The sequence below is a fragment of the Dromaius novaehollandiae genome, chromosome 3 (assembly GCF_036370855.1).
Source record: "Dromaius novaehollandiae isolate bDroNov1 chromosome 3, bDroNov1.hap1, whole genome shotgun sequence".
Classification (NCBI taxonomy): domain Eukaryota; kingdom Metazoa; phylum Chordata; class Aves; order Casuariiformes; family Dromaiidae; genus Dromaius; species Dromaius novaehollandiae.
The window spans coordinates 44,238,772-44,262,761 of record NC_088100.1 but is presented as its reverse complement, the minus strand read 5'-3'; the positions used below and the strand labels follow the sequence as shown (position 1 = coordinate 44,262,761).

The 23,990-nt window shown below is 36.6% G+C and overlaps 1 protein-coding gene across 1 annotated transcript; it reads right to left on the bottom strand.

The window, feature by feature from the left end:
* Window positions 1-566: 566 nt before the first annotated feature.
* Window positions 567-23,322, bottom strand: UFL1 (UFM1 specific ligase 1). Its single transcript, XM_026122127.2, has 19 exons — window positions 23,104-23,322; window positions 22,150-22,295; window positions 21,211-21,239; window positions 20,229-20,326; window positions 19,271-19,385; window positions 17,922-18,052; window positions 17,228-17,286; window positions 13,684-13,830; window positions 12,315-12,490; window positions 11,436-11,615; window positions 10,927-11,047; window positions 8,152-8,274; window positions 6,727-6,847; window positions 5,581-5,747; window positions 4,417-4,547; window positions 4,201-4,281; window positions 3,344-3,429; window positions 2,692-2,872; window positions 567-2,175 (listed from the first exon to the last, which is right to left on the bottom strand). The coding sequence occupies exons 1-19, from the start codon at window positions 23,178-23,180 to the stop codon at window positions 1,963-1,965; spliced, it is 2,382 nt and encodes a 793-aa protein (XP_025977912.1). The 5' UTR covers window positions 23,181-23,322; the 3' UTR covers window positions 567-1,962.
* Window positions 23,323-23,990: the final 668 nt, after the last annotated feature.

The window sequence follows — 23,990 nt, the reverse complement described above, 5'->3', positions numbered from 1 at the left end:
TTTTAATATTATTAAAATAATTTCATATTTGCATACAGACTGTCATATGGCATATTATTATTTAAAAATAGATCAATGTCCTATAAAGTCATTTACATTCAGTATAGAAACATTACAATTACTCTGGCTAATTAACAGGAAATCAAACTTTTTCACTATATGCAAATTTTATTTCTTAAATAAACCTAAACAGCCACAGTACTTTTTACCTCTTACTCCTCAATGACCTTCACTGTCATCTATAACCTCCAGCCAGAGAAAGAGGAGCACTTACCTTTGCTTCTGTCTCCAAAGGAAAGAAATTCAAACTACTCTTTTGCCTTACAATTGGTGAAGATCAGTGCTTTGATGTAAACATTGTTAAACAGTAGTGATTTTTACATATGTATACAATTCAGTATTTTACTTTATCAAAATTAACTCAACCTCAGTTAAATTGTTACCGAATTTCCGTATTTAGCCATGTCAACTCTGTTGCAATTTCACACTTGAGATATTTTTAGTCAAGTTTACAGAATAGGTATACTGCTGGAAAAGAGAAATATTTAAACAAAGTACAACTTGCAGAGAATCCAAACTATTTATTTTCTTTTGGTATCAAAGAATTTTGGCATAATGGGTGAATGATTTTCAGTGAACAGCTGTATTTCCTGTTTTACTACTCAACCGTTGTTTTATGCAGAACCCTGAAATTACACACAAAGTCACTGGGCATTATGGAAGTAAAACAAGGTTAAGTAATACTAAAACAGCTCATGTTTGAAAATGATCTTCTATTAAAAATAAGTTGGCAATAATTGACATATGAGAATTATGTCATTAACACTGGCAGAACTCTGATGTACTTTACAGTTTCCACTTTCCCCAAGACATTCAGTACAACTCATGTATAAATAAGGCTGGTAAAAACTTGACAGAAACACTGTAACTGTATTTAGCTTCCTCAGATTAGACAAACAGATTTCAGCATATAAAGTTTATGTAAAAAGATCTTAAAAGTTAGCATTTAAATTCTTTTCAAGAAACTCAGGATAATACCACAAGTTCTCTCAAAGATCACAGAATGCAAAGCACATGCCTCTAACCACTATGGGAACTGGATTGAGAACTCAACCAGTTTACTGAATGAACACAGAGAATGTTAAATATGGCAGGCATAACAGTATTTCTCCACTTACAAAATACCCATGCTAAAGGATATCTCCTCCTGTCTCCATTACCAGTTTTCAAATGAGCTGCTATCACGGACATTAACATGATATATTAGTAGTGTGGGTGTGCTGATTTTCATAAGATTACAGTACATTTAGAAAATCACAGTAATACTGGGTCTCTTCTCTTAGATTTAGAGATTTTTACGTGTATTCATTGTTCTTACTGTTGTGGTCTAGTGAACAGTTTTGAATTTCTCTGTTGTTCATATATAAGCTCAAAATATCATCCACTTATATAGAAAAGTAAAGATGGCATTTCATTTGTACACTATTAGATACCAGTATTATAGTTGCAAAACTAGTCTTTGAAACCAAGATACATAGGCTTATACACAGTGCTGCAATTCTTATAAATCCACACCAGAAAAGCAAAACTATAAGCCTGTGCCTCTATGTAAAAGAATACACTGTTATTTGAAAAATAACCATTTCTTGAGGCCTCACATAAAGATGCCCATTTAAAAACATTGATTTCATACCCAAAGTGTTCACAATTGTGCTCTGTCAGTTAACATTCAATGCATTACAATGTCTGTTATATACGCTGCAGTAGTATTTAGTCAAACTCCATTTATCACCATCATCCAACAACTATGTTCCCTGGCTGTAATTTGCAATTGTAAAAAGCCAAATTTTTGTCAAGCATTTTCTGTGATCCTTCTCTTCAGGATTTAAAAAGAGCCCCCCCCCCCCCCCAAAAAAAAAACAACTGACTGTGCCATGCACATGGATACACTGAACCATGGTTTTATTCCTCTGTTACAGAAGATTTTCTGGGTCTGAGAACGAGATCTTTGATAGAGGTAGTGATTTCCTGGAGCTCTTTTCGAATGGTATCTGCTTGTTCCTCCTCTTCTGGGTTACCTGTTGTGTCACCATCTCCCTGTTCAGTTCTCTTACTCTGACTGATCAGTTGTTTCACCACTAATCCCTGGTATTTGACTAAAAGAGAATGCTGATCCTAAGGGAAAAAGCAGAACAAAGCAAAGAAGTGTCAATGTTACGGAAAAGGTACACAGGCAAGCTACACAGGCAAATTAAAGATTTCAAGTTAAAAAAAGCCCTCACATTCTTGCCTAAACAGGATTAACGATACATAAATATATTTCCATCAAGATATTTTACAACCTAAATTCTGAGCAAGATAAGCAAAATCACTTTTAGCACACTAGAATATAGAATTTCAGCCTTTTTATTTTTGAAGAGGTACATCTGCCTTTAAAACTGAGTTATAAAAGTTCAAATGCAAACACATTCTAGCTGTGAAAAAAGAGGCATAGAATTTTCAGTGGTTTGTAACATTCAATAATGCACAGCTGGCTCCACGGATAAAGGCAAAAGCTACAGTACTAATGACAGTACTACTGACAATATAAAAATATATTGAAAACAGATCCGTGAAACAGTAGTTTTGAAATACAATACAGATGAGAGAACTTGTATATTCTGCACATAAAGCAATGGAAAAAAGGAATACCTCTGGGATCTTGCTACTTAGGAAATTAATGATCTGTGGTACAGATCTTCCTGGTGCATGAAGCATACAGTGGGTTGAAAACTGAAATAACAGGACAGATGTCAGGTGCAGAACAAGAGCTGGATCTTCTGTGACTTTTAGCTGTTCAATCAGAGCTTGTCTATGCTGGAACAGGACTTGTCTAAGGAAAAGGAATGTATTATGTAAAAATGCATTTCTCATTCTGTCCTATAATAATTCATAATAAGCTCTAAAACATATCTATCTCTATTTAGGTTTTCATTAATGTTAATTTTCGAACCTGTCTGATTGACTGGTTCTTGATGTGAAATTCCAGGTTAAAAAAAATGCTAGCACTGGTGTAGCTCAGAGATTTTGAAAAATCCCTTGAGAACTTCTGAAGCAACATGTTGCAGTAAACAGTCAGTTAAGCAAATCAGCTAAATAAGAACTCTCCCCCTTTCCCCACCAAATTAGGATTACCTGCCTTTGTATTTTCCAGATAACTAGTTTGGGAAGAAAGACAGCCCCTTCTCACAAACACACATGCATACATTCTGTGTGATTGCTACTGAACCAGCCATCTAACACTTGTGCAGCAACAGTACTATAGTTCACATACTGTATAGAGAGTAAATAAAATTAAAGGTACCTTTCCTTCTTTTTGTCCCCTTTCTTCACCATAATATCACAAACATCCGCTGCAGAATCAAGGTACGAAAGAAAATCTTCTAAACTCTATAAAAAAACCAGACTCGGATATAAATATCTGATCTGTGTTAGCATGTTAACAAAAAACAGAAAAAAAACCCCAAAACAAAACCCAGAAAACGGCCCAAAATTTATCACCCAAACAGATGACAGTGAATACATTTGGAATAAAACAGTAAAAAGGAAGAAGGAAAACAAAAATTTTTTAATAAAAATTAACTTTCTTCATCTTTCAATAGTTCATATATTTGAACATTAAAACACACTATGATCCATAAGTCTTGAAAATGAAATATCAAAAGAGGAATACATGTTCTACAAGTTCTTTAAAGATCTTTTTTCTTATGAAACATATGAATATGGCTTTTTGTATAAAAAAGTAAACTCCCTTCCTTTGTACTTACATGGTTATGGTCTGAGTTTTTGTTTTTGTTTTAAAATACCGAAAATTTTACCAGTTAGTAAATACACAGGAGAATGATCAGGAGTTTCAGCAAGAAAATACAAGCCACTTAAAAGCTGAGAATCTGCAGTTTATTCTCAGTTACACATAAAAGATGCACTGGATCCATCTGGAAGCAAAGCGCTAGGTGCCTATCAATATCAAATATAAGATCAGCTTTCTGCCTTTTAAAATTTGTGGATATGAAACTGTACTTACTCTTACTGACTTACACAAATTCAAATGATGACTTTGGATTCAGCCTTCACAACAGCAGCAGCAACCCTATCAGCTGTTTATTAATACTGCATTGGCAGAAAGGAAAATCTGAACTCAAAGATTCTGAAACACTTTACCTTGCCATTCAGAGAAGTATGCAGTTTAGTTAAAGGACCTTTAGTGTCTTCTGGTAATTTACCTAAAATCTTGGTCCTGACCTATTGTGGGGAAAGAGTAGAAATAATCTGTAATATTTTATCTGCATGAATGTTTAAGCAGAAGATAATTAAATATATTTGAGGAACATCACTGATCTACTTGAGATTATTAAAAAGGAACTGGTATCTGCATACCTCACTTGTGATGGCAGAAGAATTTTCTGTTGTCATCATTGAATGAGATGCTAGGAAGTTGAAAATAAGATTTGTAATGTCTGTACAGACAGTCTTCAGCAGGTGTTTAGCAAGGTTAGTCTGAGTCTCATCTGTTGAAAAAGAAAATAAAAAACTGATTAAAAGCAGGAAAGTAGCTTCTTACAGTTATCTATTTCACAGGAAGGGATATCATAGTGTTTCCCAAGATGCGGACTAAACCATGGGTAGTACAAGAAAGTCATCTGGATGCACGAAGCTAACATCTCTCATTTGCAGGTGCTTATAGAGCATTCTTCGGTGAAAATAAGAGCTTTCCGGTCTGTAGGTACATTTGAGCACATGGTTAGTACTTCACAGATGCATCTGCATAAGCAGTAAAGTAGTCCCTGCACACACCACTAACGAACAAACACTGCCATCCATCAACAAGTAAAAAGTACTTAAAGGAAAAAAGCCTAAAGCAGAAGACCTAAATAGTAGGATTTTAGAAAAGCAAGAGGTGGCAGAAGACATATACAAGAACAGAGGCTAATGGGAAATAATTCCACTTATTTCAAAACACAGGAACATATTTTTGGTTAATATTTCCTTTTGCTACACATTTTCCATAGTGAAAATTCTAGAGGAAAGCTGAATATAGCAGAGAATCGTAGCTGAAGAGGACCCTCCAACAGCGTAACCCACTACAAAGTAAGTCTACACCTATTGAGAAACTATCCTCAAAGAGCAGTAACTAATGTTTCACTATCGAATTGAAAGAAGGTTTGAGTGGGGCTTCTTAGGTTTGGGCAATATTCTATACTCTCATTAGTGAGACAGGTGACAATGAAGTAAGCTAACAATTTTACAGGCAATACAAAAACTGGGAGGGGAGGCAAACAGTTTGGAAGAAAGGACAAAAAAACTCACAATCATCTTGACAGAATGAAGATTATGGGTATGAAATAAAAAATGTAATTCAGTAAAGGTGCAAAGTTATGCACTCCAGCAGTATCTACTGGTTAGAGTTAGGCTATGTGAACACATCCCTAAGTTGTTCATCTTTCATAAGCTGTTGCTCTTCTTTGACCTTGAATGTTGATTCTGGAATAAATTCAACATCCTTGATGGGATACATCTTTTTAAAGTATATATTTATTGTACCTGTGAAATGTTTTATTCCCTTTTCAAATAACCGAATGTTATTGTACAAATTTGAGAATTCTTCCTGCAAGTCCTTCATCGTCTGTCTTCTGCTAGCTCCAGAGGAAGATGATGTTGAAGATGCAAAAACAGAACGTACAACTTCCTGGTAACTTTTTGTTAGAGGTCTTAGAAGAGGGAAGAAGGGAGAAAAGGGGAGATGTTAAACAAAACGTAAAACTGTACAAGGTTTTTCCAAATCCATCAGTATTAGAGAAAGCTACCTCATTACACAACAAATGAGTGGGATGTGAATGCCACAGATTGATGAGACAAATGAAAAGCACAATTAAAACCACAACAAAACCAATAGGAAATTAAAATATACTTCTGGCAATTGCAAAAGTATGATTGGTTACACTTTGTATGGTGTGTTGGCCAGGGTTTTAATTTCCTAACAGTTCTTAAATGTGAACAAGATAAAAGATAAAATATTTCCAGAAGTGATGCTATTCACAAACTCCTTCAAAGCTTTGTGGACAAACTTCAGATGAATGAAAATTTTAAGAGAGGAAGAGTTAAGATGCATTCAAAAAACTCAGGTCCTTCTAAAGGTCCAGTTACCATTACACTCTAAGTGTATCCAAGCTGGGGCCATTATGGTCCTGTCATGCATCCTTTTAGCCCCAAACACATACTCCCATCCTGTCTCTTTCATGAAATGTCTTTTAAAAGAAGTTATTCATCTTTGGTTAGATCAGTTTGCTCACCTGTCTTACTACCCAGTCACACTGGTGCCAGTGGAACACGCACCAGGCACTGCACAGATGAGACTGGGGAAACCCCAACGTGGATCAGCCTAAGCTTCAGTGGAAATACACCCATGAGCCAGAAAATGTTTACTGACAAAGGACACAAAACCACCTGCTATTAGACAGAAGTATTATTTCCTCATCACTGTGCCAGCACAGCTTTCAGATATATAAGGATATATGTAATAGGAATTGAATAAAAAGAGAGTATTATGGTTCACCTCCATCAGCTATATATATATATGTATACACACACATATTATATATATATATATATAAGAAAGAAAACAAAATTAAGAGAAGATTCATTTGAAATGACCCTCTAATATTAGCTTAGACTAATCACTGTACTTACCTTATTAGATGCCCAGCAAGTTCTGTAATAAGCTCCTCAGGGCAATCCTCTATGTGGGTCTTTAAAACATCCTGAATTTCTTCTTGGGACAGGAAAGGGAACTCCGGCTGCTTATTCCTGCCTGTAGTGGCCATGAGCAACATTCATTGACAAAACATTGTATTTAATATTGTTGCAATTACTCGATGGCATGAGATATTGAAATGCCTCGAAGTTGAAAACTCCATAAAAGAAATGCATAAACAACAATGTAAAAAAAAAGAAAAGAATGACTAAAGCTAATTATAGTTAAATTTTATAAACAGTTTCTGTTTTGATCATTTAAAAATTATTTTTGTTGCAGACAAGTTAAGAAATATACCAGGACGTGGGATCTTGTTGAGAGAGTTCAAACTGACTGGCCCCATCCATTAGTTCAGAAATGATGATGATAAACAGTATGTTTTTTTTTAATGCCAAACTGAACAGATTTTTTTTACCCCAATCAGTAAGGTACACTGTTACGTAAAAGAGAGTGTCCTCAACTTCAGGTGACAATATAAAATTTAAGATGAGATAATGCAAGAATATTGAACCTCATGAGAAGTTCCAAGCAGTAAGATCAACATATACACTGCTTATAAATGCATACAATTTGGTGCATCTACATTTTGGTTTTGGGAAAAATATGAAGTTTATCTGCATGTTGCAGAAAAGGTTTTTACATATAGGAATGAGTTCAGGATGATATCTGGGAACCAGAAAAGGACAGGCATGTCCTGTCCATGTTGCCAGTGCAGCATAAGAAAGCAGTATTCCGCACATAAGTTAACTGAATGAATGGAAATCAGTGATGTTCCCAGTGGTGCCACAGTAGCAACGAACTATAAGACTAGACAAGCAGGTGTGGAGGGGCTTAAGTCACGTTTTTGGAAGGGTGTAATTTATATTTGAATACTTGGATCTGATTTATTGTGGGATTTTTGGTTCATAAATCTGATGACTGAGTATTCTTTCCTGTCAAAGAAATAATTCAAAAGTGAAGTTTGTCAAACAGCATTCTTCAAATACTATTCAGCTCAGTCTAGTTATTACAACATAGCAATATTAGCAACAACTGTGAGGCTATACCAAAAAAAGTTTTTATGTAGTAGCTGAGCAATCTTGAAAAATAACTTAATTTAAATGCAAATTACATGGATCTTTCAGAGTAGCATCACAGAAAATTAAGATATTATACTTCATAACTTCAAATATCTCATTTAAAAATATTTTTCTGTCATTATTAGAGTCCAGTTATAAAAACTGAAGTACACTCTTCTGGTATTCCATCAAATAATAAAAAATAACATCTAATTGTGATCATGTTTCAGAGATCAGAGATGTGCAAAAGCAATTGATAAAAGCATGCCACTGAAAAGATAGTGCTCAAAATAAACGACAAACTTGTGCTGGTTGTTTGTGATTCTTCATCGCTGTCGGCATCTTTTCTTCCTTTCTTTTTTGTTTTCTTAATCTTGATCTCTCTAGCATTACCACCTCCTCCTCCTCTCACGCTTCCACTGCCCTCTAGTGAAGAATTATTTGCTTAGTACACAGTAGAGTGGAATTGAACACCCCCCACCCTACAATACACATTTGAGCGTTCTAGAGTTATGACAGTTTTATACTTAAGAAAAAACACATACTGAGTTAAAGCTTCATTTAAGCTAATGTCATTACTAAACACAAATTCTAGTCATATCAAAGGTACATGTCACCAAGAGGAAAAAAAAAGGAAAAAAAATTAGTAAAATACTTTCCCAGCAGGAAAGAAAAAAAAAAAGAAAAGAAAAAGAGATAGCAGTGTCCACATAGTAAATGGAGATTTTTCTGCTGATTGAAAACAGCATTTTAATAAGGTTATTCAGTGATGCTGAATAACTGAGCTACTCAAAAATATTTCAGGTAACATAATTTGGTGCAGCATAAGGGTTAAGGGAAATATTCCTACATAGTAAACATTTATCCAAAAATATTCTTGCAAGTGTGCACTCAACTAACTAGAACACCAGTTCCTGTTCAGCTACTACATGACTGTGATCCAGTTCTGACAAACATAACTAATTATTTGGTCCCTAGATGCAATAATCCATGTACAATTATTAACACTGCCAACAGCATCTCAATTTACAATATAGTTCCTCTTCACAAGGTAGCTGCTCTGCTGCTTGTTCCCTTCTTTTTTCACTTGGAAGAAATTTGAACTCCAGAATAATTGAATCTACACGTACACTAAGTCTTGAAAAAGTAATTATTTTTATATTTAAATATAAGGTCCAAGGCTTCAAGTAACTACCTTGTGCAACACTACTGTCATCATTTAAGAAAAGTAAATGAAGGCAAGATGCTACTACTCACAAAGCTGACTATGTCATGTGATAGAGACGGACTTCTAAGCATTACTCTGCAGCAACAGCAAACTTCAGCTGCAGTTAGCAGCAGACTGTGTATTTGTGAGACCTGAGTTTGTGACCTCTCCAGAAGAAGCTGGTGTTTTTTACAAGCTTATTTGAAATATGACTTTATTCAGCTGAGCAGATACGAGTTGTTTGTTAACTGTGCAATATGTTCGTTAATTTGAAAACACTCTTTTTATTCTGTACTTCACTTCAATAACCTTCAGGACAAGCTGCAATCTGCAGTCAACATCTTATCCACAGAGAGATCAAGCAAGAGAGACTACTGTCAGAAAAGCCTTGATTTAGGACAAGAGGATACAGGGACTGCAGCTCACAGGAAGGATCATTTCAGGAATTATGCCTCTACATATACTTGATTGTAATAGATTTTTCTTTTAAATAAATCAACAGCATTAACACTATCTGATGTCAAGTTACACTTAAACAGAAGAGACTTGCACAGCCACACACATATCTTAAGATGGCCAACGTGACATCTGCCACTTTTTGTCATTAAGACACCCAATCTTTAAACCACAATGTAGATCATTTTGAGGTAATATACCTAACAATCAATACAGAAAATATATCAGGCTAGCATTTGCTGATGGTGCAGCATACATTATCTGTGGATGCGAATGTATCTATATACACATGGTATATGTTTAATAGAGTCTTACTCTGCAGAAGGCTGGAAACTGAAGTCATTCTATTTCTGACAGTTCAATTAAAGTTCAATCTTCTCTGCTTCAGCTATGGCCTAGAAAAGTCTGCTATCTCTTGTGGCAAGAACAAGTTCAGTTTCCATGCCAACTCAGTCATGGCCTTTTTAAGAGTAGAATGTAATGTTTTATTTTTCAGATGAGTTTGTTCAATTAAGCTAGATGCATCAGTGCTCTAATTCTGTTACTTTCAATAGCACATAAAACTGCATGTGGGTTCAACATAGATTGCTCAGCTGTGCTGTTGCAACACAACAGCCATATAAAGTCTTCCTTGGGACTGAAAATACTTAGTCTGAATAATATTTTAAAAATTGGAAAGATTTGAAAGAGTTAAAAATATAAATTTATATTCTGTCTCAAATTTAAATTTATTCCAAATAGCCACTGTGCAAACAGAAAAAGGCATGAGATGAATTTGGCCCAAAATATACTTCAAAGAAAATTGTATGCATCTACATATTACTGTTATGCATGCAAACAACAGAAAATGGTCTGGCATGGGATTCTCAGAAGAAAGATACAATGTTCTCAGAAAAAAAATTATAATTATTTTAACTTTCCTAGACCTTTGAAAAGTGCAGAGAATAAGAGCATATCTACAATGTGTAATAAAAAATGGTGCAGAGACGAAGTGGTGCCTGTGCTAACACTGCCTCAGTCAGTTCATGCAGCACAGCTCAATGGAATGCAAACATACTACACCAAATCCAGACACACTAAAACCATATAAATGTGGCTGCTGTGCTCACACTAATAAATGAACATAGATTCCCTGCTTCTAGAGCCAGCTGGCTTGTGTTGGACCAACTCAAGATATCTTTGTGCTACCTCTTTTGCACTTCTGGATCTGAAGTTAGTTCTCACGAACATAGCTCAGATATATCTATACCTACAATATAAACATGAGAAGCAGTTTGATTATTCCCTGCCTATCTTCTGCAATGAACTGGAGGAAACTAATGGACTTTAAAATAGAGTAACTTTATGTTTAAATATTTCCAAGGCTAAACAATCCATTTTCCCCCGGTGAATCAAACTAAACACTGATACCTTACCTGTTGCTTTCTTTCTTCTTTCATCCTTTTTGTCTTTTTTATTAGCATATGAATTTTCTAAAAGGGATGCCTGTTTTAAATCTTCTTCAGTGATTAAATTAACAGGGTTATCTTTCATTTCCTAAAATGGAGATCATTCACTTAATAGCAAAAAGATACACACAGCAACAAAAGATACATATAGGAACATTCATGCCACCTGGCCATTTTGAAGTATACTAATCTAATATGATGTTTTTCAAATGCAACAGGAAGCGACATATGTTTTTCTCTTCCAAATTCAACATCTGCTCATACTATTAGTGTGATGGTGTTCCATGAGCAACAATTTAATATACATTAAATTTCATATATTACATAAAGTTATTCCTTTTTCATTTCTGTCCTTTTTCTGGAGCTGCACTTCAGATGAGGTGTAATGAGTTGCTAACAGCAAACAAAGCCAGACAAACTGTACTCCAACACTCAACATATATCACATATAATTCAATAAAAAGAAAAAGAAGTACCTTTTCAGCTTTCTGTTGCATCAAATCAGAAAACAGATCAACACAGCTGCTTAGAAATTTCTCACTGACCACAATGGTGTCACTGAAGACTAAACCTGAAGAATGCTTATTGAAAGATCGCATCACTTGCTGAAGCAAAATACCAGCATCTTCTGCTGACAATGAACTGGGCAGAAGAGTCTAAGGTAAAGAAAATCAAAATCATTTACATACAATAACTATTCTAGAATGGAGAGATATACTTGTATGTGCATAAACAGGATCCACAGATATCCCATTCAATACCTGTTAACTATTCAAAATAAATTGCACTTCTAAAATTAAATTAATAACTTAGAATTAAACACTATTTTCAATCTTCTAACATCCCACATGGGTTCATGCGAAGTGATCAACACTGATCAGGTATATCAAGGCTATTTCTGGAACAAAGCACAGGAACACCTTCAAAATACAGCTCAACAGATACAGAAATTCTGTAAAAGAATAGCAGGCCTCCGAGGCCTAAAATTAGGATTTATCTAGGATGAAATGGCTAATATCCCCCTACTTACTGAAACTATCCTAAGTGTTCAGATTAATTTTTTTTCTGAAAAATGCCATAAAAATATATTGTGCTCTGGCAGAACGCATTAGCGCTAATTTTAAAACAAAAATTTGTCTCAGGTATCTTATCAACCAAATACTGACATGGCCTTCACCTGTTTTTGTTCAGTCCAGCTTAAAAGCAAACTAAGTCTTTTTATTTGTTGTTATGATACTTTATTTAAGCTGAATATTCTTCACAACATGGGAATTGCATTACACATATACATGCATCTCCAATAAGATATCATTTGACACAAAGATTTGGCAAAATAAATAAAAAAGATAGCTTACTGCTACATCTATCCAGTTTCCAGAGCTGATTGCTTCCTCTACAGAAGCTTCTACTTGATCCACAATTTCTTGACCAACACAAGCTGCTCTCAGAAGTAAGAGTTTTGTAGACTTGTATCTTTTTTTAATGTAGCCTGCTGGATCTGGGATGCCAAGTCTGTACAATGCATCAAATTCTGTAAAATAGTTAAAAGTCTGTCAAATTTAAGTATCTTCAAACACGTATGGGATCTTAAGTGGTAAACTTTCCTGAAAGTCGGAACAGGAGTATTATAAGCAGGTTTTATAAACAATACAAGTAAGTGCAACTTGAAGCTGATGATGATCTAAAACTTGGTTCAGTACAAGTTACAGCGGTGGTACAGTTAGATATAGTTAGCAGAAATATGAAGAATAATTTATGGACATGACTTTGGCCTAAATTTTGGAAAAAATCTGCTTTTGTCATATTCTTAACGCATTAAATTTGCTTTTCCAATAACATTTTTCCAAGGTATTCTAATGCAACATGAACAATTATTTACAATAATGTCAAAACATTTTGTTTTCTAAACTTACTCAGGTACACTTGCAGGATCATGCAATGCCTCACAAGCAAAGCATCTCAAGTATTTGGTTTATACTTAGACATTTTGAAAACATCCAAAGACTTTGACAGACACTCTATTTGTCAAGCGGTATTATGGAAACACTAAATAGTACTCCATTGTATGTAGTATGCTGAGGCTTTTCAGAATGTGAGCCTGCCTGTTATTCAGGGACTGGCCTTTTGGGACTGTAAGAGTACATCCCCCTGTTAATACAGGTCTACACTTTCCCATAGCTACTGTTTTAAAACAACAGCATCAGCATTGCTCAGCTTTAAATCAAATAGACTTGTTTAGACTCAAATCAGGGCAAAGCACCAGAGCTGTGCCCAATCCAGTTCTGTAAAATCTTCTTTTGGAAAAGTTTCTTCCTGTGCACTATATGCTTGGCTAATGGGACTACCAACAGTTTAAGTTTCGTTGTAATCTGGACACCTGACCTGAAATTTTAACTACCTGGTGTGAATGTGACCATCTGAAAAGTCCACAATCATCAGTCTACCTAAGAAATGTTTTGAGCACAATACAAGTAGCATTTTAACTCTGAGAAACAAAGTTACTGTTTAGCACTACAGTTCCTTCTGCTGAAATGCGGTTCTTTGTGCTGAAATAACACACATTACTAAAGTGAGACAGCATTTTACCACAGGAATATCAACTACTATATTGATTTTCACTTATTCCTGTGAGACTTCACTCTAGACAGGAGCTATATTAGGGTAAGACTAATTACCTTAAGCAGTTTTAAAGATATTGTATCCACAAGAATTAAAATCAATTACCTAAGTAACCATTCTGCTTGAAAAAGGAGTCCACCCAGTTGCTCTGTGTTCTGGCATAGATGTCTGGAACAAACACAGCCTTATCCTGTCTCCCACCAACCACGGTGCCTTTTAGACGACCAGTGTTAACAAGTTCTTCTAGCACAGCTAAAAGAAGAAATATATGAAGTAACATTTTTCACTTAGATGTAACCATCATTCAAAACATATTCCCCTTTTCCTTCCTTCTGTTTTCCTTCATTAGTTGCTTCTCTTTTTACTACTAATTGAAGAAAACTAAAAGGCAAATTACAAGTGCTTTTTCCAGCAAAACATTCATGAGTTCTATCAATTATTTTTAACACTTCCGAGAATGTTTTGATAAAAGCTCTAGAAACCGTACATGTTCCAAAAGAGCAAGCTACATTTGCAGGATCAATCACTTTTTATTTAACTCTTACCTAGAAAGTTTTAGCTTTTAATTTATAAACTGTATCCATAAACATATCTTTCTCTGCCCAGACAATAAAGTATATGAGCATTTTATTAATAATGCTCTCTTTCCATTCCCTGGATGGATGTTAACATGATGAAAAACAGACCTGAACACACTAGAAGACATGAAAAACTGCTGCTTAACTCATATAAATGTGAGCATATAACCTAACAGTCACTCTCTTCATGGTTTCCAACAGTCACACTGTTACCAATAGTAACCTCCTGATAATGCACAAATATTGCTGGCAAAGAACATATGGGTAACTTAGTACCAAAGTACTAAGGCTATCTTGATGCTAAATAAGATATTTTCAATCCACTAAAGGTGCACGGGAATGTCTGATTTGCCTCCTATGTTCTGCTTCTGCCTTTTTATATACCACCAGATATAATTCCCCCCCCAAAAAATCAGTGACATCAACTGCCAAGCTCTGCTGCTTCCTACAATTTTGTTAGTGACTTAATTGTGTGGAACGTGTTGATACTGTTATCCTGTAGCCAAACATGAAATGACATCAAATGGTATGGCTCCTTACTCATAACATGTAAGTAGCCACCAACAGTTCAACATGGTTAGTACAGCACATGAAGGTTTAGCTCACCTTCTCAGGAAAATTTACCTGAACACCTGATTCTAGAACAAACACTGCATTCTACGACTTTTTTTCCCAGACATGCCCAGTATAGATAAACCTCTACTCTAGCAGCTATTGGACATGACTGCCACTAAAGAAGCTGAGCAGCAGTTACACTCCAAAAACATAAATGAAAGAACTGATTTAAACAAGATACAGTTTTTCCTAAACTAAGACTAGTGCTGGAAATCATATTCTCCCATGTTTCAGTTACCTAGTATAAAATGTAGCTTATAAAGCAACTTCTGAAAATAAAACTAGATTTTTATACTTATTAATAGTTTAATCACACTGGAAAACACACCTGTCTTACTTAAACAATACCCAGACAACACAGTTTGGCTCTCTTTTGGCAATCTCAATTTGTTTTTAATTCAAAGTTTTTGCGAAAAAAGAGTAAAATTTAAATAAGTATCTCAAATAATTTTGTAGAACACTACCAGTGAACCAGAGTCTTTAGCAAAAAATGAAGAAATTAAGGTGCTAATTAATCTTTATGTCTTTTTAAGTATCAATTCTAAAATCCCAGGACAGAGAAAGTGCTTTCATAGGAGATTTCACAGCCTCTACTGCAATCATGTCTAGATAGTCTTTGGTTTTAAAATAGAGCAATAGAACATTTGCAGAACTACAGTAATCTCACACTTATAAAGGTGACCGAGTAATCTGTAGTGTCCTGTTAGTCCCCCTTTGAAGTCTGAAAAAGACTATAAGCATCCTTCCATGCCTGTCCTAGGTCTGATACAATACCTGGGAATGAGGAAAATTTGTGCTTTCATTATGCTTAGTAATTAGTGTTTTAACTTAAATGGTTTCTCCTTTCTAAAATTAGCTATTTTCTGTCATAACTTGAGGTCATCTTAATATGAACAACAGCACGGCTACGTGATACACTCAGAGACAGTTTGTCTCGTCTAGCACTAAGTGCTGATTATGTAATTAGCTGTTCATAAATTATACAAGCAATATGCTCAACTTCCAGAAAAAATTCTGAGAACATTTTATTTGTAAGAGGCACAAAACTGACAAACACTGCTAATGATAAGCATAAAAAATCAAGACTTAAAATAATATAATTAAAAAGATATTTTTAAGTATTCCAACATTTATAGAAATAAAAATGTATCACAGAAAATGGTCAGAATAAAATAAAAAATGCTCTGAAAGTGAACAAAAAGCCCTTTGAAATTAATGAAACTGTAAAGGGAATAAATTACAGTAAGACATACTATAGAAAAAGAAGGAATATGTACTAAAAAAACAAGAAAGTACTAGAACAAGAAACTCACTTAGCCATTGTGCTGATTGTTAGTGATAGAAAAATACCATCACTAACACTGGAACTTCAATTCAGGATGAAGTTGTACATGAGCAATGCATGATCATGTTCTTGCAGGATCAGATTAAAAAAGATTGTAACTGCATGTTGAAATTTGTTGGCTAATGTAACATTACTACAAAGCAGTTTAGCAGATTTTCCTTTTAACCTATGAGTACTTGGATGATACATTTGTAGAAAAACCCAAATCTTACATTGATTATATGAAATCAGAGTGTTGATATGATTTAAATGCTAAGATTTTCAATTTGAATAAATAAGCTTGCAATAAAGAACAAGAAGGTAAGCAGAGAGATACTATAATAGAGCTCAAGTGTGCAATGCCTTGAAGGCAAAAAGCCAACCAACCATCCAAAAAAAAAAAACCCCAACTATTAACTTTCATGAGAAGAGATGCAAAGCCATTAAAGGATTCTGAAGAGCAGCAGTGCTTAGTCAGCCAGCACACAAAACTAGCGATGCTTGAAGAAGCATTTTGGACAGACAGGAGAAGATTCCTGGTAGTCAAAGAAAAACTGCAATATTAGAAGTGAGAAACAATTAAGTCCTGCCTAAAGTTTCAGCAGTTGGATAGTAAATTGTTACGGATTTGTATTTAAAAGAGAGTTGCAGAAAATAAAAGTAAACAGTTTAAGAGTATGCTTTATCTCTCAGCATATAAAGACATTTAACTAAGAGCATAACAAAAGCTCTGCCTCTGCTATCTCAGAGCAAAGTCAATAAACAAAATCCAGAGCAGTTAATGCCATTTGGCTACATGAAATCTGTCCCCTTTTGTGTGCTTCACTGATAAAACTGCCAGTAGCTAAGGGCAAATAAGGAAACAGATGACAAAAGCAAATAGTATACTTCTTGGATCATTCTGTCCCCAGAGGCATTTCATCAATGAATGCTTTCATTGCTTTAGATACACAGAAGCATCTCTTCAGTGGTGGATAGCACAAAAGGTCTAACACTTTAAGCTAGAGAGAAATATACTGCTCTTTATTTCAGAATTAGTGCTATATACTAAAATGCTTCTTTGAAAGCATACTTCCAGTAATGAAGAATCCATTAACTAGCAAAACCACAAAACAGTCTGAATGAAACTCACAGTAAAGTAAATGTTCCTGAAATCCGTAACGAGTGATCAAGTTACTTACAGGGGTAGGCCTTGGAAAAAAGAAAAACAAAATGACATAAGTTAATAAACTAAAACTGATGTGGACAATCTAGACATCAGATGTTGTTCTTGAATGAAGGACAAGACTACATCATATTTTAGCCCCAGGGTGCTACACTGAACTTTAACACAACCTACAAAGTTTTAAGTCACAATGAAGTTATACATATCTTAAAACACAGCTATCATAATTCTCACAAACTTTTGCAGACACAGAAGCTTACTGATCTGGTAACAAAGACTTCTTTATGATCAAGTGTGGAGGGTAGATGCCAATATATAATTGATTAGGGAGCAGTGGAAGGACGCTTAGGATAGATACTCTCCACACAAATGAAAGAACAACTGACTAACATCTTCCTCAGCCAAAACACTTAAATGTGCGTCAGTTATATTTTCCTCATTCACCTGGCTCCCATTTCAGAAAAAGTGAGTCTAATGTAACTGAGTATTTTGGTGAGCACATTCAAAGGTGCACACAATTCTTTCCCCAATAAACTGAACTATACTTGAAGAAATCTTATTCACAGGTCTTTGTTTTTTATTTTCAATCACAACTGAATTTGGTCCATAAAGACCTACGGGAAAAATATTTTAAAACATAGTTATAGGTGTTGCAATTTACCGAGTAATTGCAGAGAAGAGACCACGAATGCGTGCTCGATGCCGAGAAACAAAGGCTTCTGTATAAATCACCCCATGGTTGTCCTGGTCTAGTTGCCCACGAATAATTTTACCTAGATGCCTGGATAATGCCTGTAAATAAAAGCTGGGATGGTAGCTAAAATTGTATTATATATTAAAAAAAATACAAAAATCTGTATTAACTGATTAGTAAATTAGTAAAAAAAGACAATATACTCAGAAATGAGGATTAAATTTGAAAACTATTAGTTAAGTATATTGAGACTGTGCTTATTACATGTGTATTCATGCCATTATGATCCACACTCCAAACTCCAAGGAATTCAGTTTCCCTAATAATGCTCTCTTCTATCAGTCTTAAAGGGATTGTAATATGTGCATCTAAGAAAACTTTGTGGAAGAAATCTGTATGGTTTGGAGATGCATAATCAAAACTAGGTAACCTTTGGATTAATTTTGTATGAACCAGTGGCAGGGAAATTCACTACCCATTTTTTCAAACATTAAGATGAAAATTATGAAATTATAAACAGGAAAGAGAAAAGGTGCAAACACTTTACAAATGTGCATCCTAGCAAAGTGAACTAAAATATCAAGGTTACCCAGGAAAGAGACAGAAACTCTATAATAATTTTTATATTCTAGGAGAGTTTTTCCAGATGCTGATCATGCAACAAATAAAGTAATTCTGTTCATAAATCAAGAGAGCCAAGAGCGATGACTGTGATACCAAGTATGACTGCTCACCTAACACAAGCCACTGGATTTCCATTTGAAAAATGTTATCTTCCAAAGAAACATCTAACTTTGACTGAAAGTAACCAATAACATGAGACTTCTCCATAATCCCTTTAAACACTTGTACTTGTTACTCAGAGAGCTAAGTAGTTTTTTGTTTTTATTCTGAATATCTGGCTTCAGCTTCTAGAAACTACATTTATTTTACCTTTTCTGGATAATCTGAAAGTGTCTCTACCATTTTATTTCTACTTCCTGGATAGCTAATGAGATAGATGAGGTTAACCCTACATCTTCTCTCTAATACATCAAACAGAGAAATCTTTGGATCTTCCACTCATCTAATGCCTCCTCCTGTTCCCAGCAGTCATAAAGACACTGAAGAAATTTTGCCCAGTACTGAAAAGGTAAATATCAACCTAAACCTGTTAATTGCTGTTACACCGCAACCCTTATGTTTCTAACACTGTTCTGCTTAGAAAAACAACTAGTCCATCACAACTAAAGCCACAGATATCACGAAGATGTCCAAAAAGGTGAACATTTTTTCACAATCAATTCTACATTTGCTGAGTTGGTGGTTTGCATCACCTGTGTTAAGAAGTCTCCTGGAAGGTCATATGCCTTACAGAGTTCCGATATTGTCACCTGGCCAGTTTCCTGCAGTTTATCGTTTACTTCTTCTGCTAATTGATCTACGTAACTCCTTATTTGAAATCAAGGAAATAAAAAAAGATTAAGCATGAAATTCAAAATCAGCCTGCATTCATCCACATGCACTTCCACTGCAGCATTATTAATTGATCTGGTACTACACTTGTTCCTATTGCATTATTTTCAGTAATATACTAAAAGTTATTTTAAATGAATAAAGGAAAACAATGTCAGTGCGAATGTGTGTTTTTAAAAGCCTGCTAACTAGTAGCTAATATGAAAATTGGTCATTTACTTGCTTTTATGAAAGTGTCAAAAAATAAGAATAGAAAAATATGTCAGTGAGGCTTAGAAAAAGGCTTTAGTGAGCAAGGAAGGTATTAATTGTCTTAAAAGAGCCAGGAACTTCACCTTCTTTTCCAAGAATAAATCCTGCAACACAGTTGCTAACAGAGGCAATCCCATAAAAGTATTATTTCTGTGGTTGTCAGTGCACTGACTGTCATGAAAAAACTTACTCATACATCTTAGTCTTGTGAGGTGAAGCAAGGGGTGGGTAAAAATGGGAGGGTTTGCCTACAGCTGAGACAGTAAGGCTACAGAGCAGATAAGACTGAGGTGATGCACACAAAGACACTGCGTAAGGATAGCAAGCTTCCCTAAGTGCAGGATACTGGACAGAGACACTCAATAATGCCTTTGTTCCATGGATGTTCTGCTGAGATAGGCCTCACTGGCCATGCAGAAAAGCAGCACTGACTACCAAGCAGCCCTCGTGTCAATCAAGAAAAATGTATGTTGCCCCAGAAGCCACAAAGGCTGGCCATCGCTGTTAGTCTGCATTCAAAAAATAGAAGAGGTGTGAATTATACATGTTGTTTCTGAATGTACTCACTCATCTATAAGCTGTCCCAGCACAAGCTGAACTGTTTTGTCTGCTTTAACAATGTCGTTAGCTCTGTTTTCAATGTGCAAAAGGTCCACGTTTATTACCTAAAAAACAAACAAACAAACAAAAAATCCCAACCCCAAAAAACCACACACACAGGAAAAAGAAAAAAAACCCACAATCTTATCACAACTTTATATTGAAATTCATTCTCAAGCATTGAGATATTATACTTGCACATTCATATATCTCAAGGAAAACTGTTTACTTTTTCTATGATTGCATGCATACAGAGTAAATTTGTGATTTGGAATAAAACATCAGTGCTTTAGGGGGGAAAAAATCTCTCTGCAATTGTGACAAGGTTAGAAGAAATCTATAAAATAAGAATTTCGAGAAATCTATGAACAGAAAATATTAAATTATCTTACAGAAAGGTTTTCTGATTCCAAGTAATTTTGTTAAAGCCAGAAGGGAAAATTAGCCACAGAAGAAGATTACTGGAGGATAAAGATTATTGGAGACAAGAGATTAATGAAGGAAGAGGGAAGATCCAAAGAGGCATGCAGAGTTAATTATGCATGCTCCTGCAGCTTTAAACTTAAATGGGAAATATATATTTCTTATCCATCTGCCCCTCTTAGCTAACGAAGGAAAAGTCCATCATGAAAAACTGTGCTTTTTAGTGGTGATTTCAGAGATCCCAGAACATCATTAAGCATAGAAGAGCTTTCAAATAAGAAGAGTTATATTTATCTCTAAATCATAGCAACCATTAACATACCCAACATTTCCGGAATCAATAAAGCAATAAATGGATGGCTTAAGCAATCTGTGTTATTCTCACAAGAGCTACCAGCTTTTCATAAACTCTACTCTTTTTTAAAAAAATAACTTAGCTGGAGTCTAACTGATGAGCTCCATACTTACAGTATAGGTGGTAAAGAAAAATAAGCAAAAATATACTTTTTTATTCCCCAAAACCTACCTGTTGTAAGTCAACAATGTTTACTCGACCTTCAAAAAACAACAAAAAAAAAAACTTTTAGTATACTAAAGTATGTTTGAACAGATTTAGAATACAGCACATTCCATCGTGTATGAAATACTTCTTGACTATTTTTTCATAGACAAATTAAACCAATTCACGTTTAATATTGTCAAGAGATAGGAAAAACACACAGGCAGTCAGTGCAAGATATCCCATATCAATGTGAACTGTGTTCTGGTTGACAACACAATACAGAAATTCTGGCAGTAAAAATCACTATTCAAACTCCCTTCCAACTGGTCTTCACCTTGCTGCCAATCAAGATTTGACCACTAGTCTGTGAGTATCAAAATGGTGAGTGCCAAAGCTTTCTACTTTTGCATGACGCTACTATCAAATATCAGCAACTTTAAATTCAATTCAAGCTATCATAACGATGTGATATACAATGAACGACACAAACTGAGGTATACTTGGCATGGTGAGAAACACCATACAGAGAAAACTCTGAACACAGCAAGCGAAATGGTTTCCAAAACATATAATGCTGTGAAATTCACCCACAAATGTAGCTGAAAGTACATTATACTGTCTTCAAATTTAAACCATTAACAAGATAGTTAAAAGCATATTTGCTTTGTTATATATCTAAGTCGTAGCTGTCAAAGCAGATGGCTGTTCACCCTGTGGTATAATAAAAGATGTTAGAATCCGTCAATAGCAATTTTAAAACATTACTATTACTACTAATGACATGAAAGGAGAACGATTTTGAGATTCTGAGTCAAGGTTGAACATTTGGGCCCCAGATTCTCAAAAACACTTAAAAGTCAAATTCCCTTCAAAAGTTTCCTGGGCCATTTCTACACCAGAAATTCTTTCTGTAGTCTTTGGAATTGATTTCTGAACCCAGAAGAAAACAAATGCCACACTTACCACCACAAACATGAAGCTCATCCCGGATCTCCCTACTAATCTGTGCTGGAGTGATATACTCTTTGCCATCAAGCGTGTGCACTACTTCCAACTGCTTTTCAGCAATCAGTTTAGTGACAATCTCTATACAGTTCCGTTCTGACAATCTATCAATAGTATAAGGAATAATCCATTACAATATATAAGGGCTTGTTAACTTCAACCTAAAATTGATGCTTTAAAAATACTAAACACAAGAAGTACAATGGAGATTACTTGCCACTGTGTGCAAATTGCTTTTAATGACAAAAATCTTCATTTCAAGATCCTAGTTTTCTCGTTCCAAAAAAACATGATCCATATATCTCCACTTGTATGAGTCATCTCTCTAAAACCACTTCTACTCTTTTCCTGAACAGCTGTCAGCCCATTCAGCAGCAGGACTGCACCCGCCTGTCAATTTACAAATGGTTGCGGTTACAAATTTTCAGCCTCTGATCCTACTATGCCTTCTTATTTAAGTTTCTTTAATAAAAAGAAGGTCTGGGCACCAACCTCAATTGCTCAGCAACACAAAGAAACAGAGCAGTGAGGTCTCAGTGATTAGCAGACTGGGCACTACTGAATTTAACAGCAAATACGTGTACTCTTGTGCACCTCAAAACTCTTCTGGGGCCCTAACTGCCCTTTGGGGGCTCACCGGCAGCGACCCACAGGCCAGCATCACTCAGAGAGGCACCGCCAGGTTGAAAAGCAGCCGTTGCCGCGCCCCGTCCCCCCTGCCCTGCGCCGGGGCCCCACGGGGGCTGTGCCGGGGGTGGGGCGCGGGGCTCGGCGCTGCGCAATCCGCCCCCCCAGCGCTGCCGTTGAGCGGGGGAGGGGCGGGCTGCCGGCCAGGGGGCGCAGGGAGGCTGCCCGCAGCGCCGGGCGGAGGGGCCCAGCGGCCCGGACGGGTGCCGGCGCCGCCCCGCTCACCTCTGTGCCACCTCGGCAAACTGCGCCCGCTGGAAATCGGCCGCCAGGCGCCGAATCTCCTCCCAGGCGGCCGCCATCGCCGCCGCGCACTACACGTCAGCCCCGCCGGGCCAGCGACGGGCGGCGAGCGGGGACAAACCTCCTCGCCGCATCCGACCCGGCGCCGCCGACCGACCGCGGCCGCCTCCCCACAGCGCCACCCGCAGGGCAGGAGTCGCCCGGCGCCGCCGAGCCCTCGCTCACCGAGGCCACGCCCCCCGGTGGGCGGGGCTCGGCGGGGCCTGTCGCCAGTCAACGCCGGCCCGGCCCCAGGCCTGGCTCCCGCAGGCGCGAGATGGCGGTTGGGACGGCTTCGCGCCTCGGGGCGGGCAGGGGCGAAAGTTAATGGCAGCGGGGAGCGCGGGGTGTTGCTGGGCCTGCGGGAGGGCCCCTGTGGCCCGTGCTGAGCGCCAGGCTCGCCCCGGTGGTGAAGGGTTGTTCCTTCTGTGAGAGCAGCTGATAGCCGTGCCCTGTTTGTGTACACAAGCTGTTGTGGCCACAACTCTCTCGCTTTCTGGGTTTAAATATTTTTCCCCTAGATCTGCTATCTATCTTAAAAGAAAACATCTCTTCTGTGAGCTGTGACTTGTCAGCCTTATCCTAAAGAATAAATACATCCGGATCCCCCTTTTCCCCCATATTGAGGATTGCTTATGAACAAGGAGATTTAAAAGTTATCTTTTGTATATGGTTCCAGTGCAAGAAGTTCCCTTGAAGTTTTAGGTGTCTCTCTGCAACCATTATAATAATAAAAGAAGCTGAGATTCCCCGCTGAGCCCTGCTTCCAGCAGCTGGAGCCCGGTGGGACGGAGGAGGTGGTCCTGGGGGCAGATAAAACTGCACTGCCT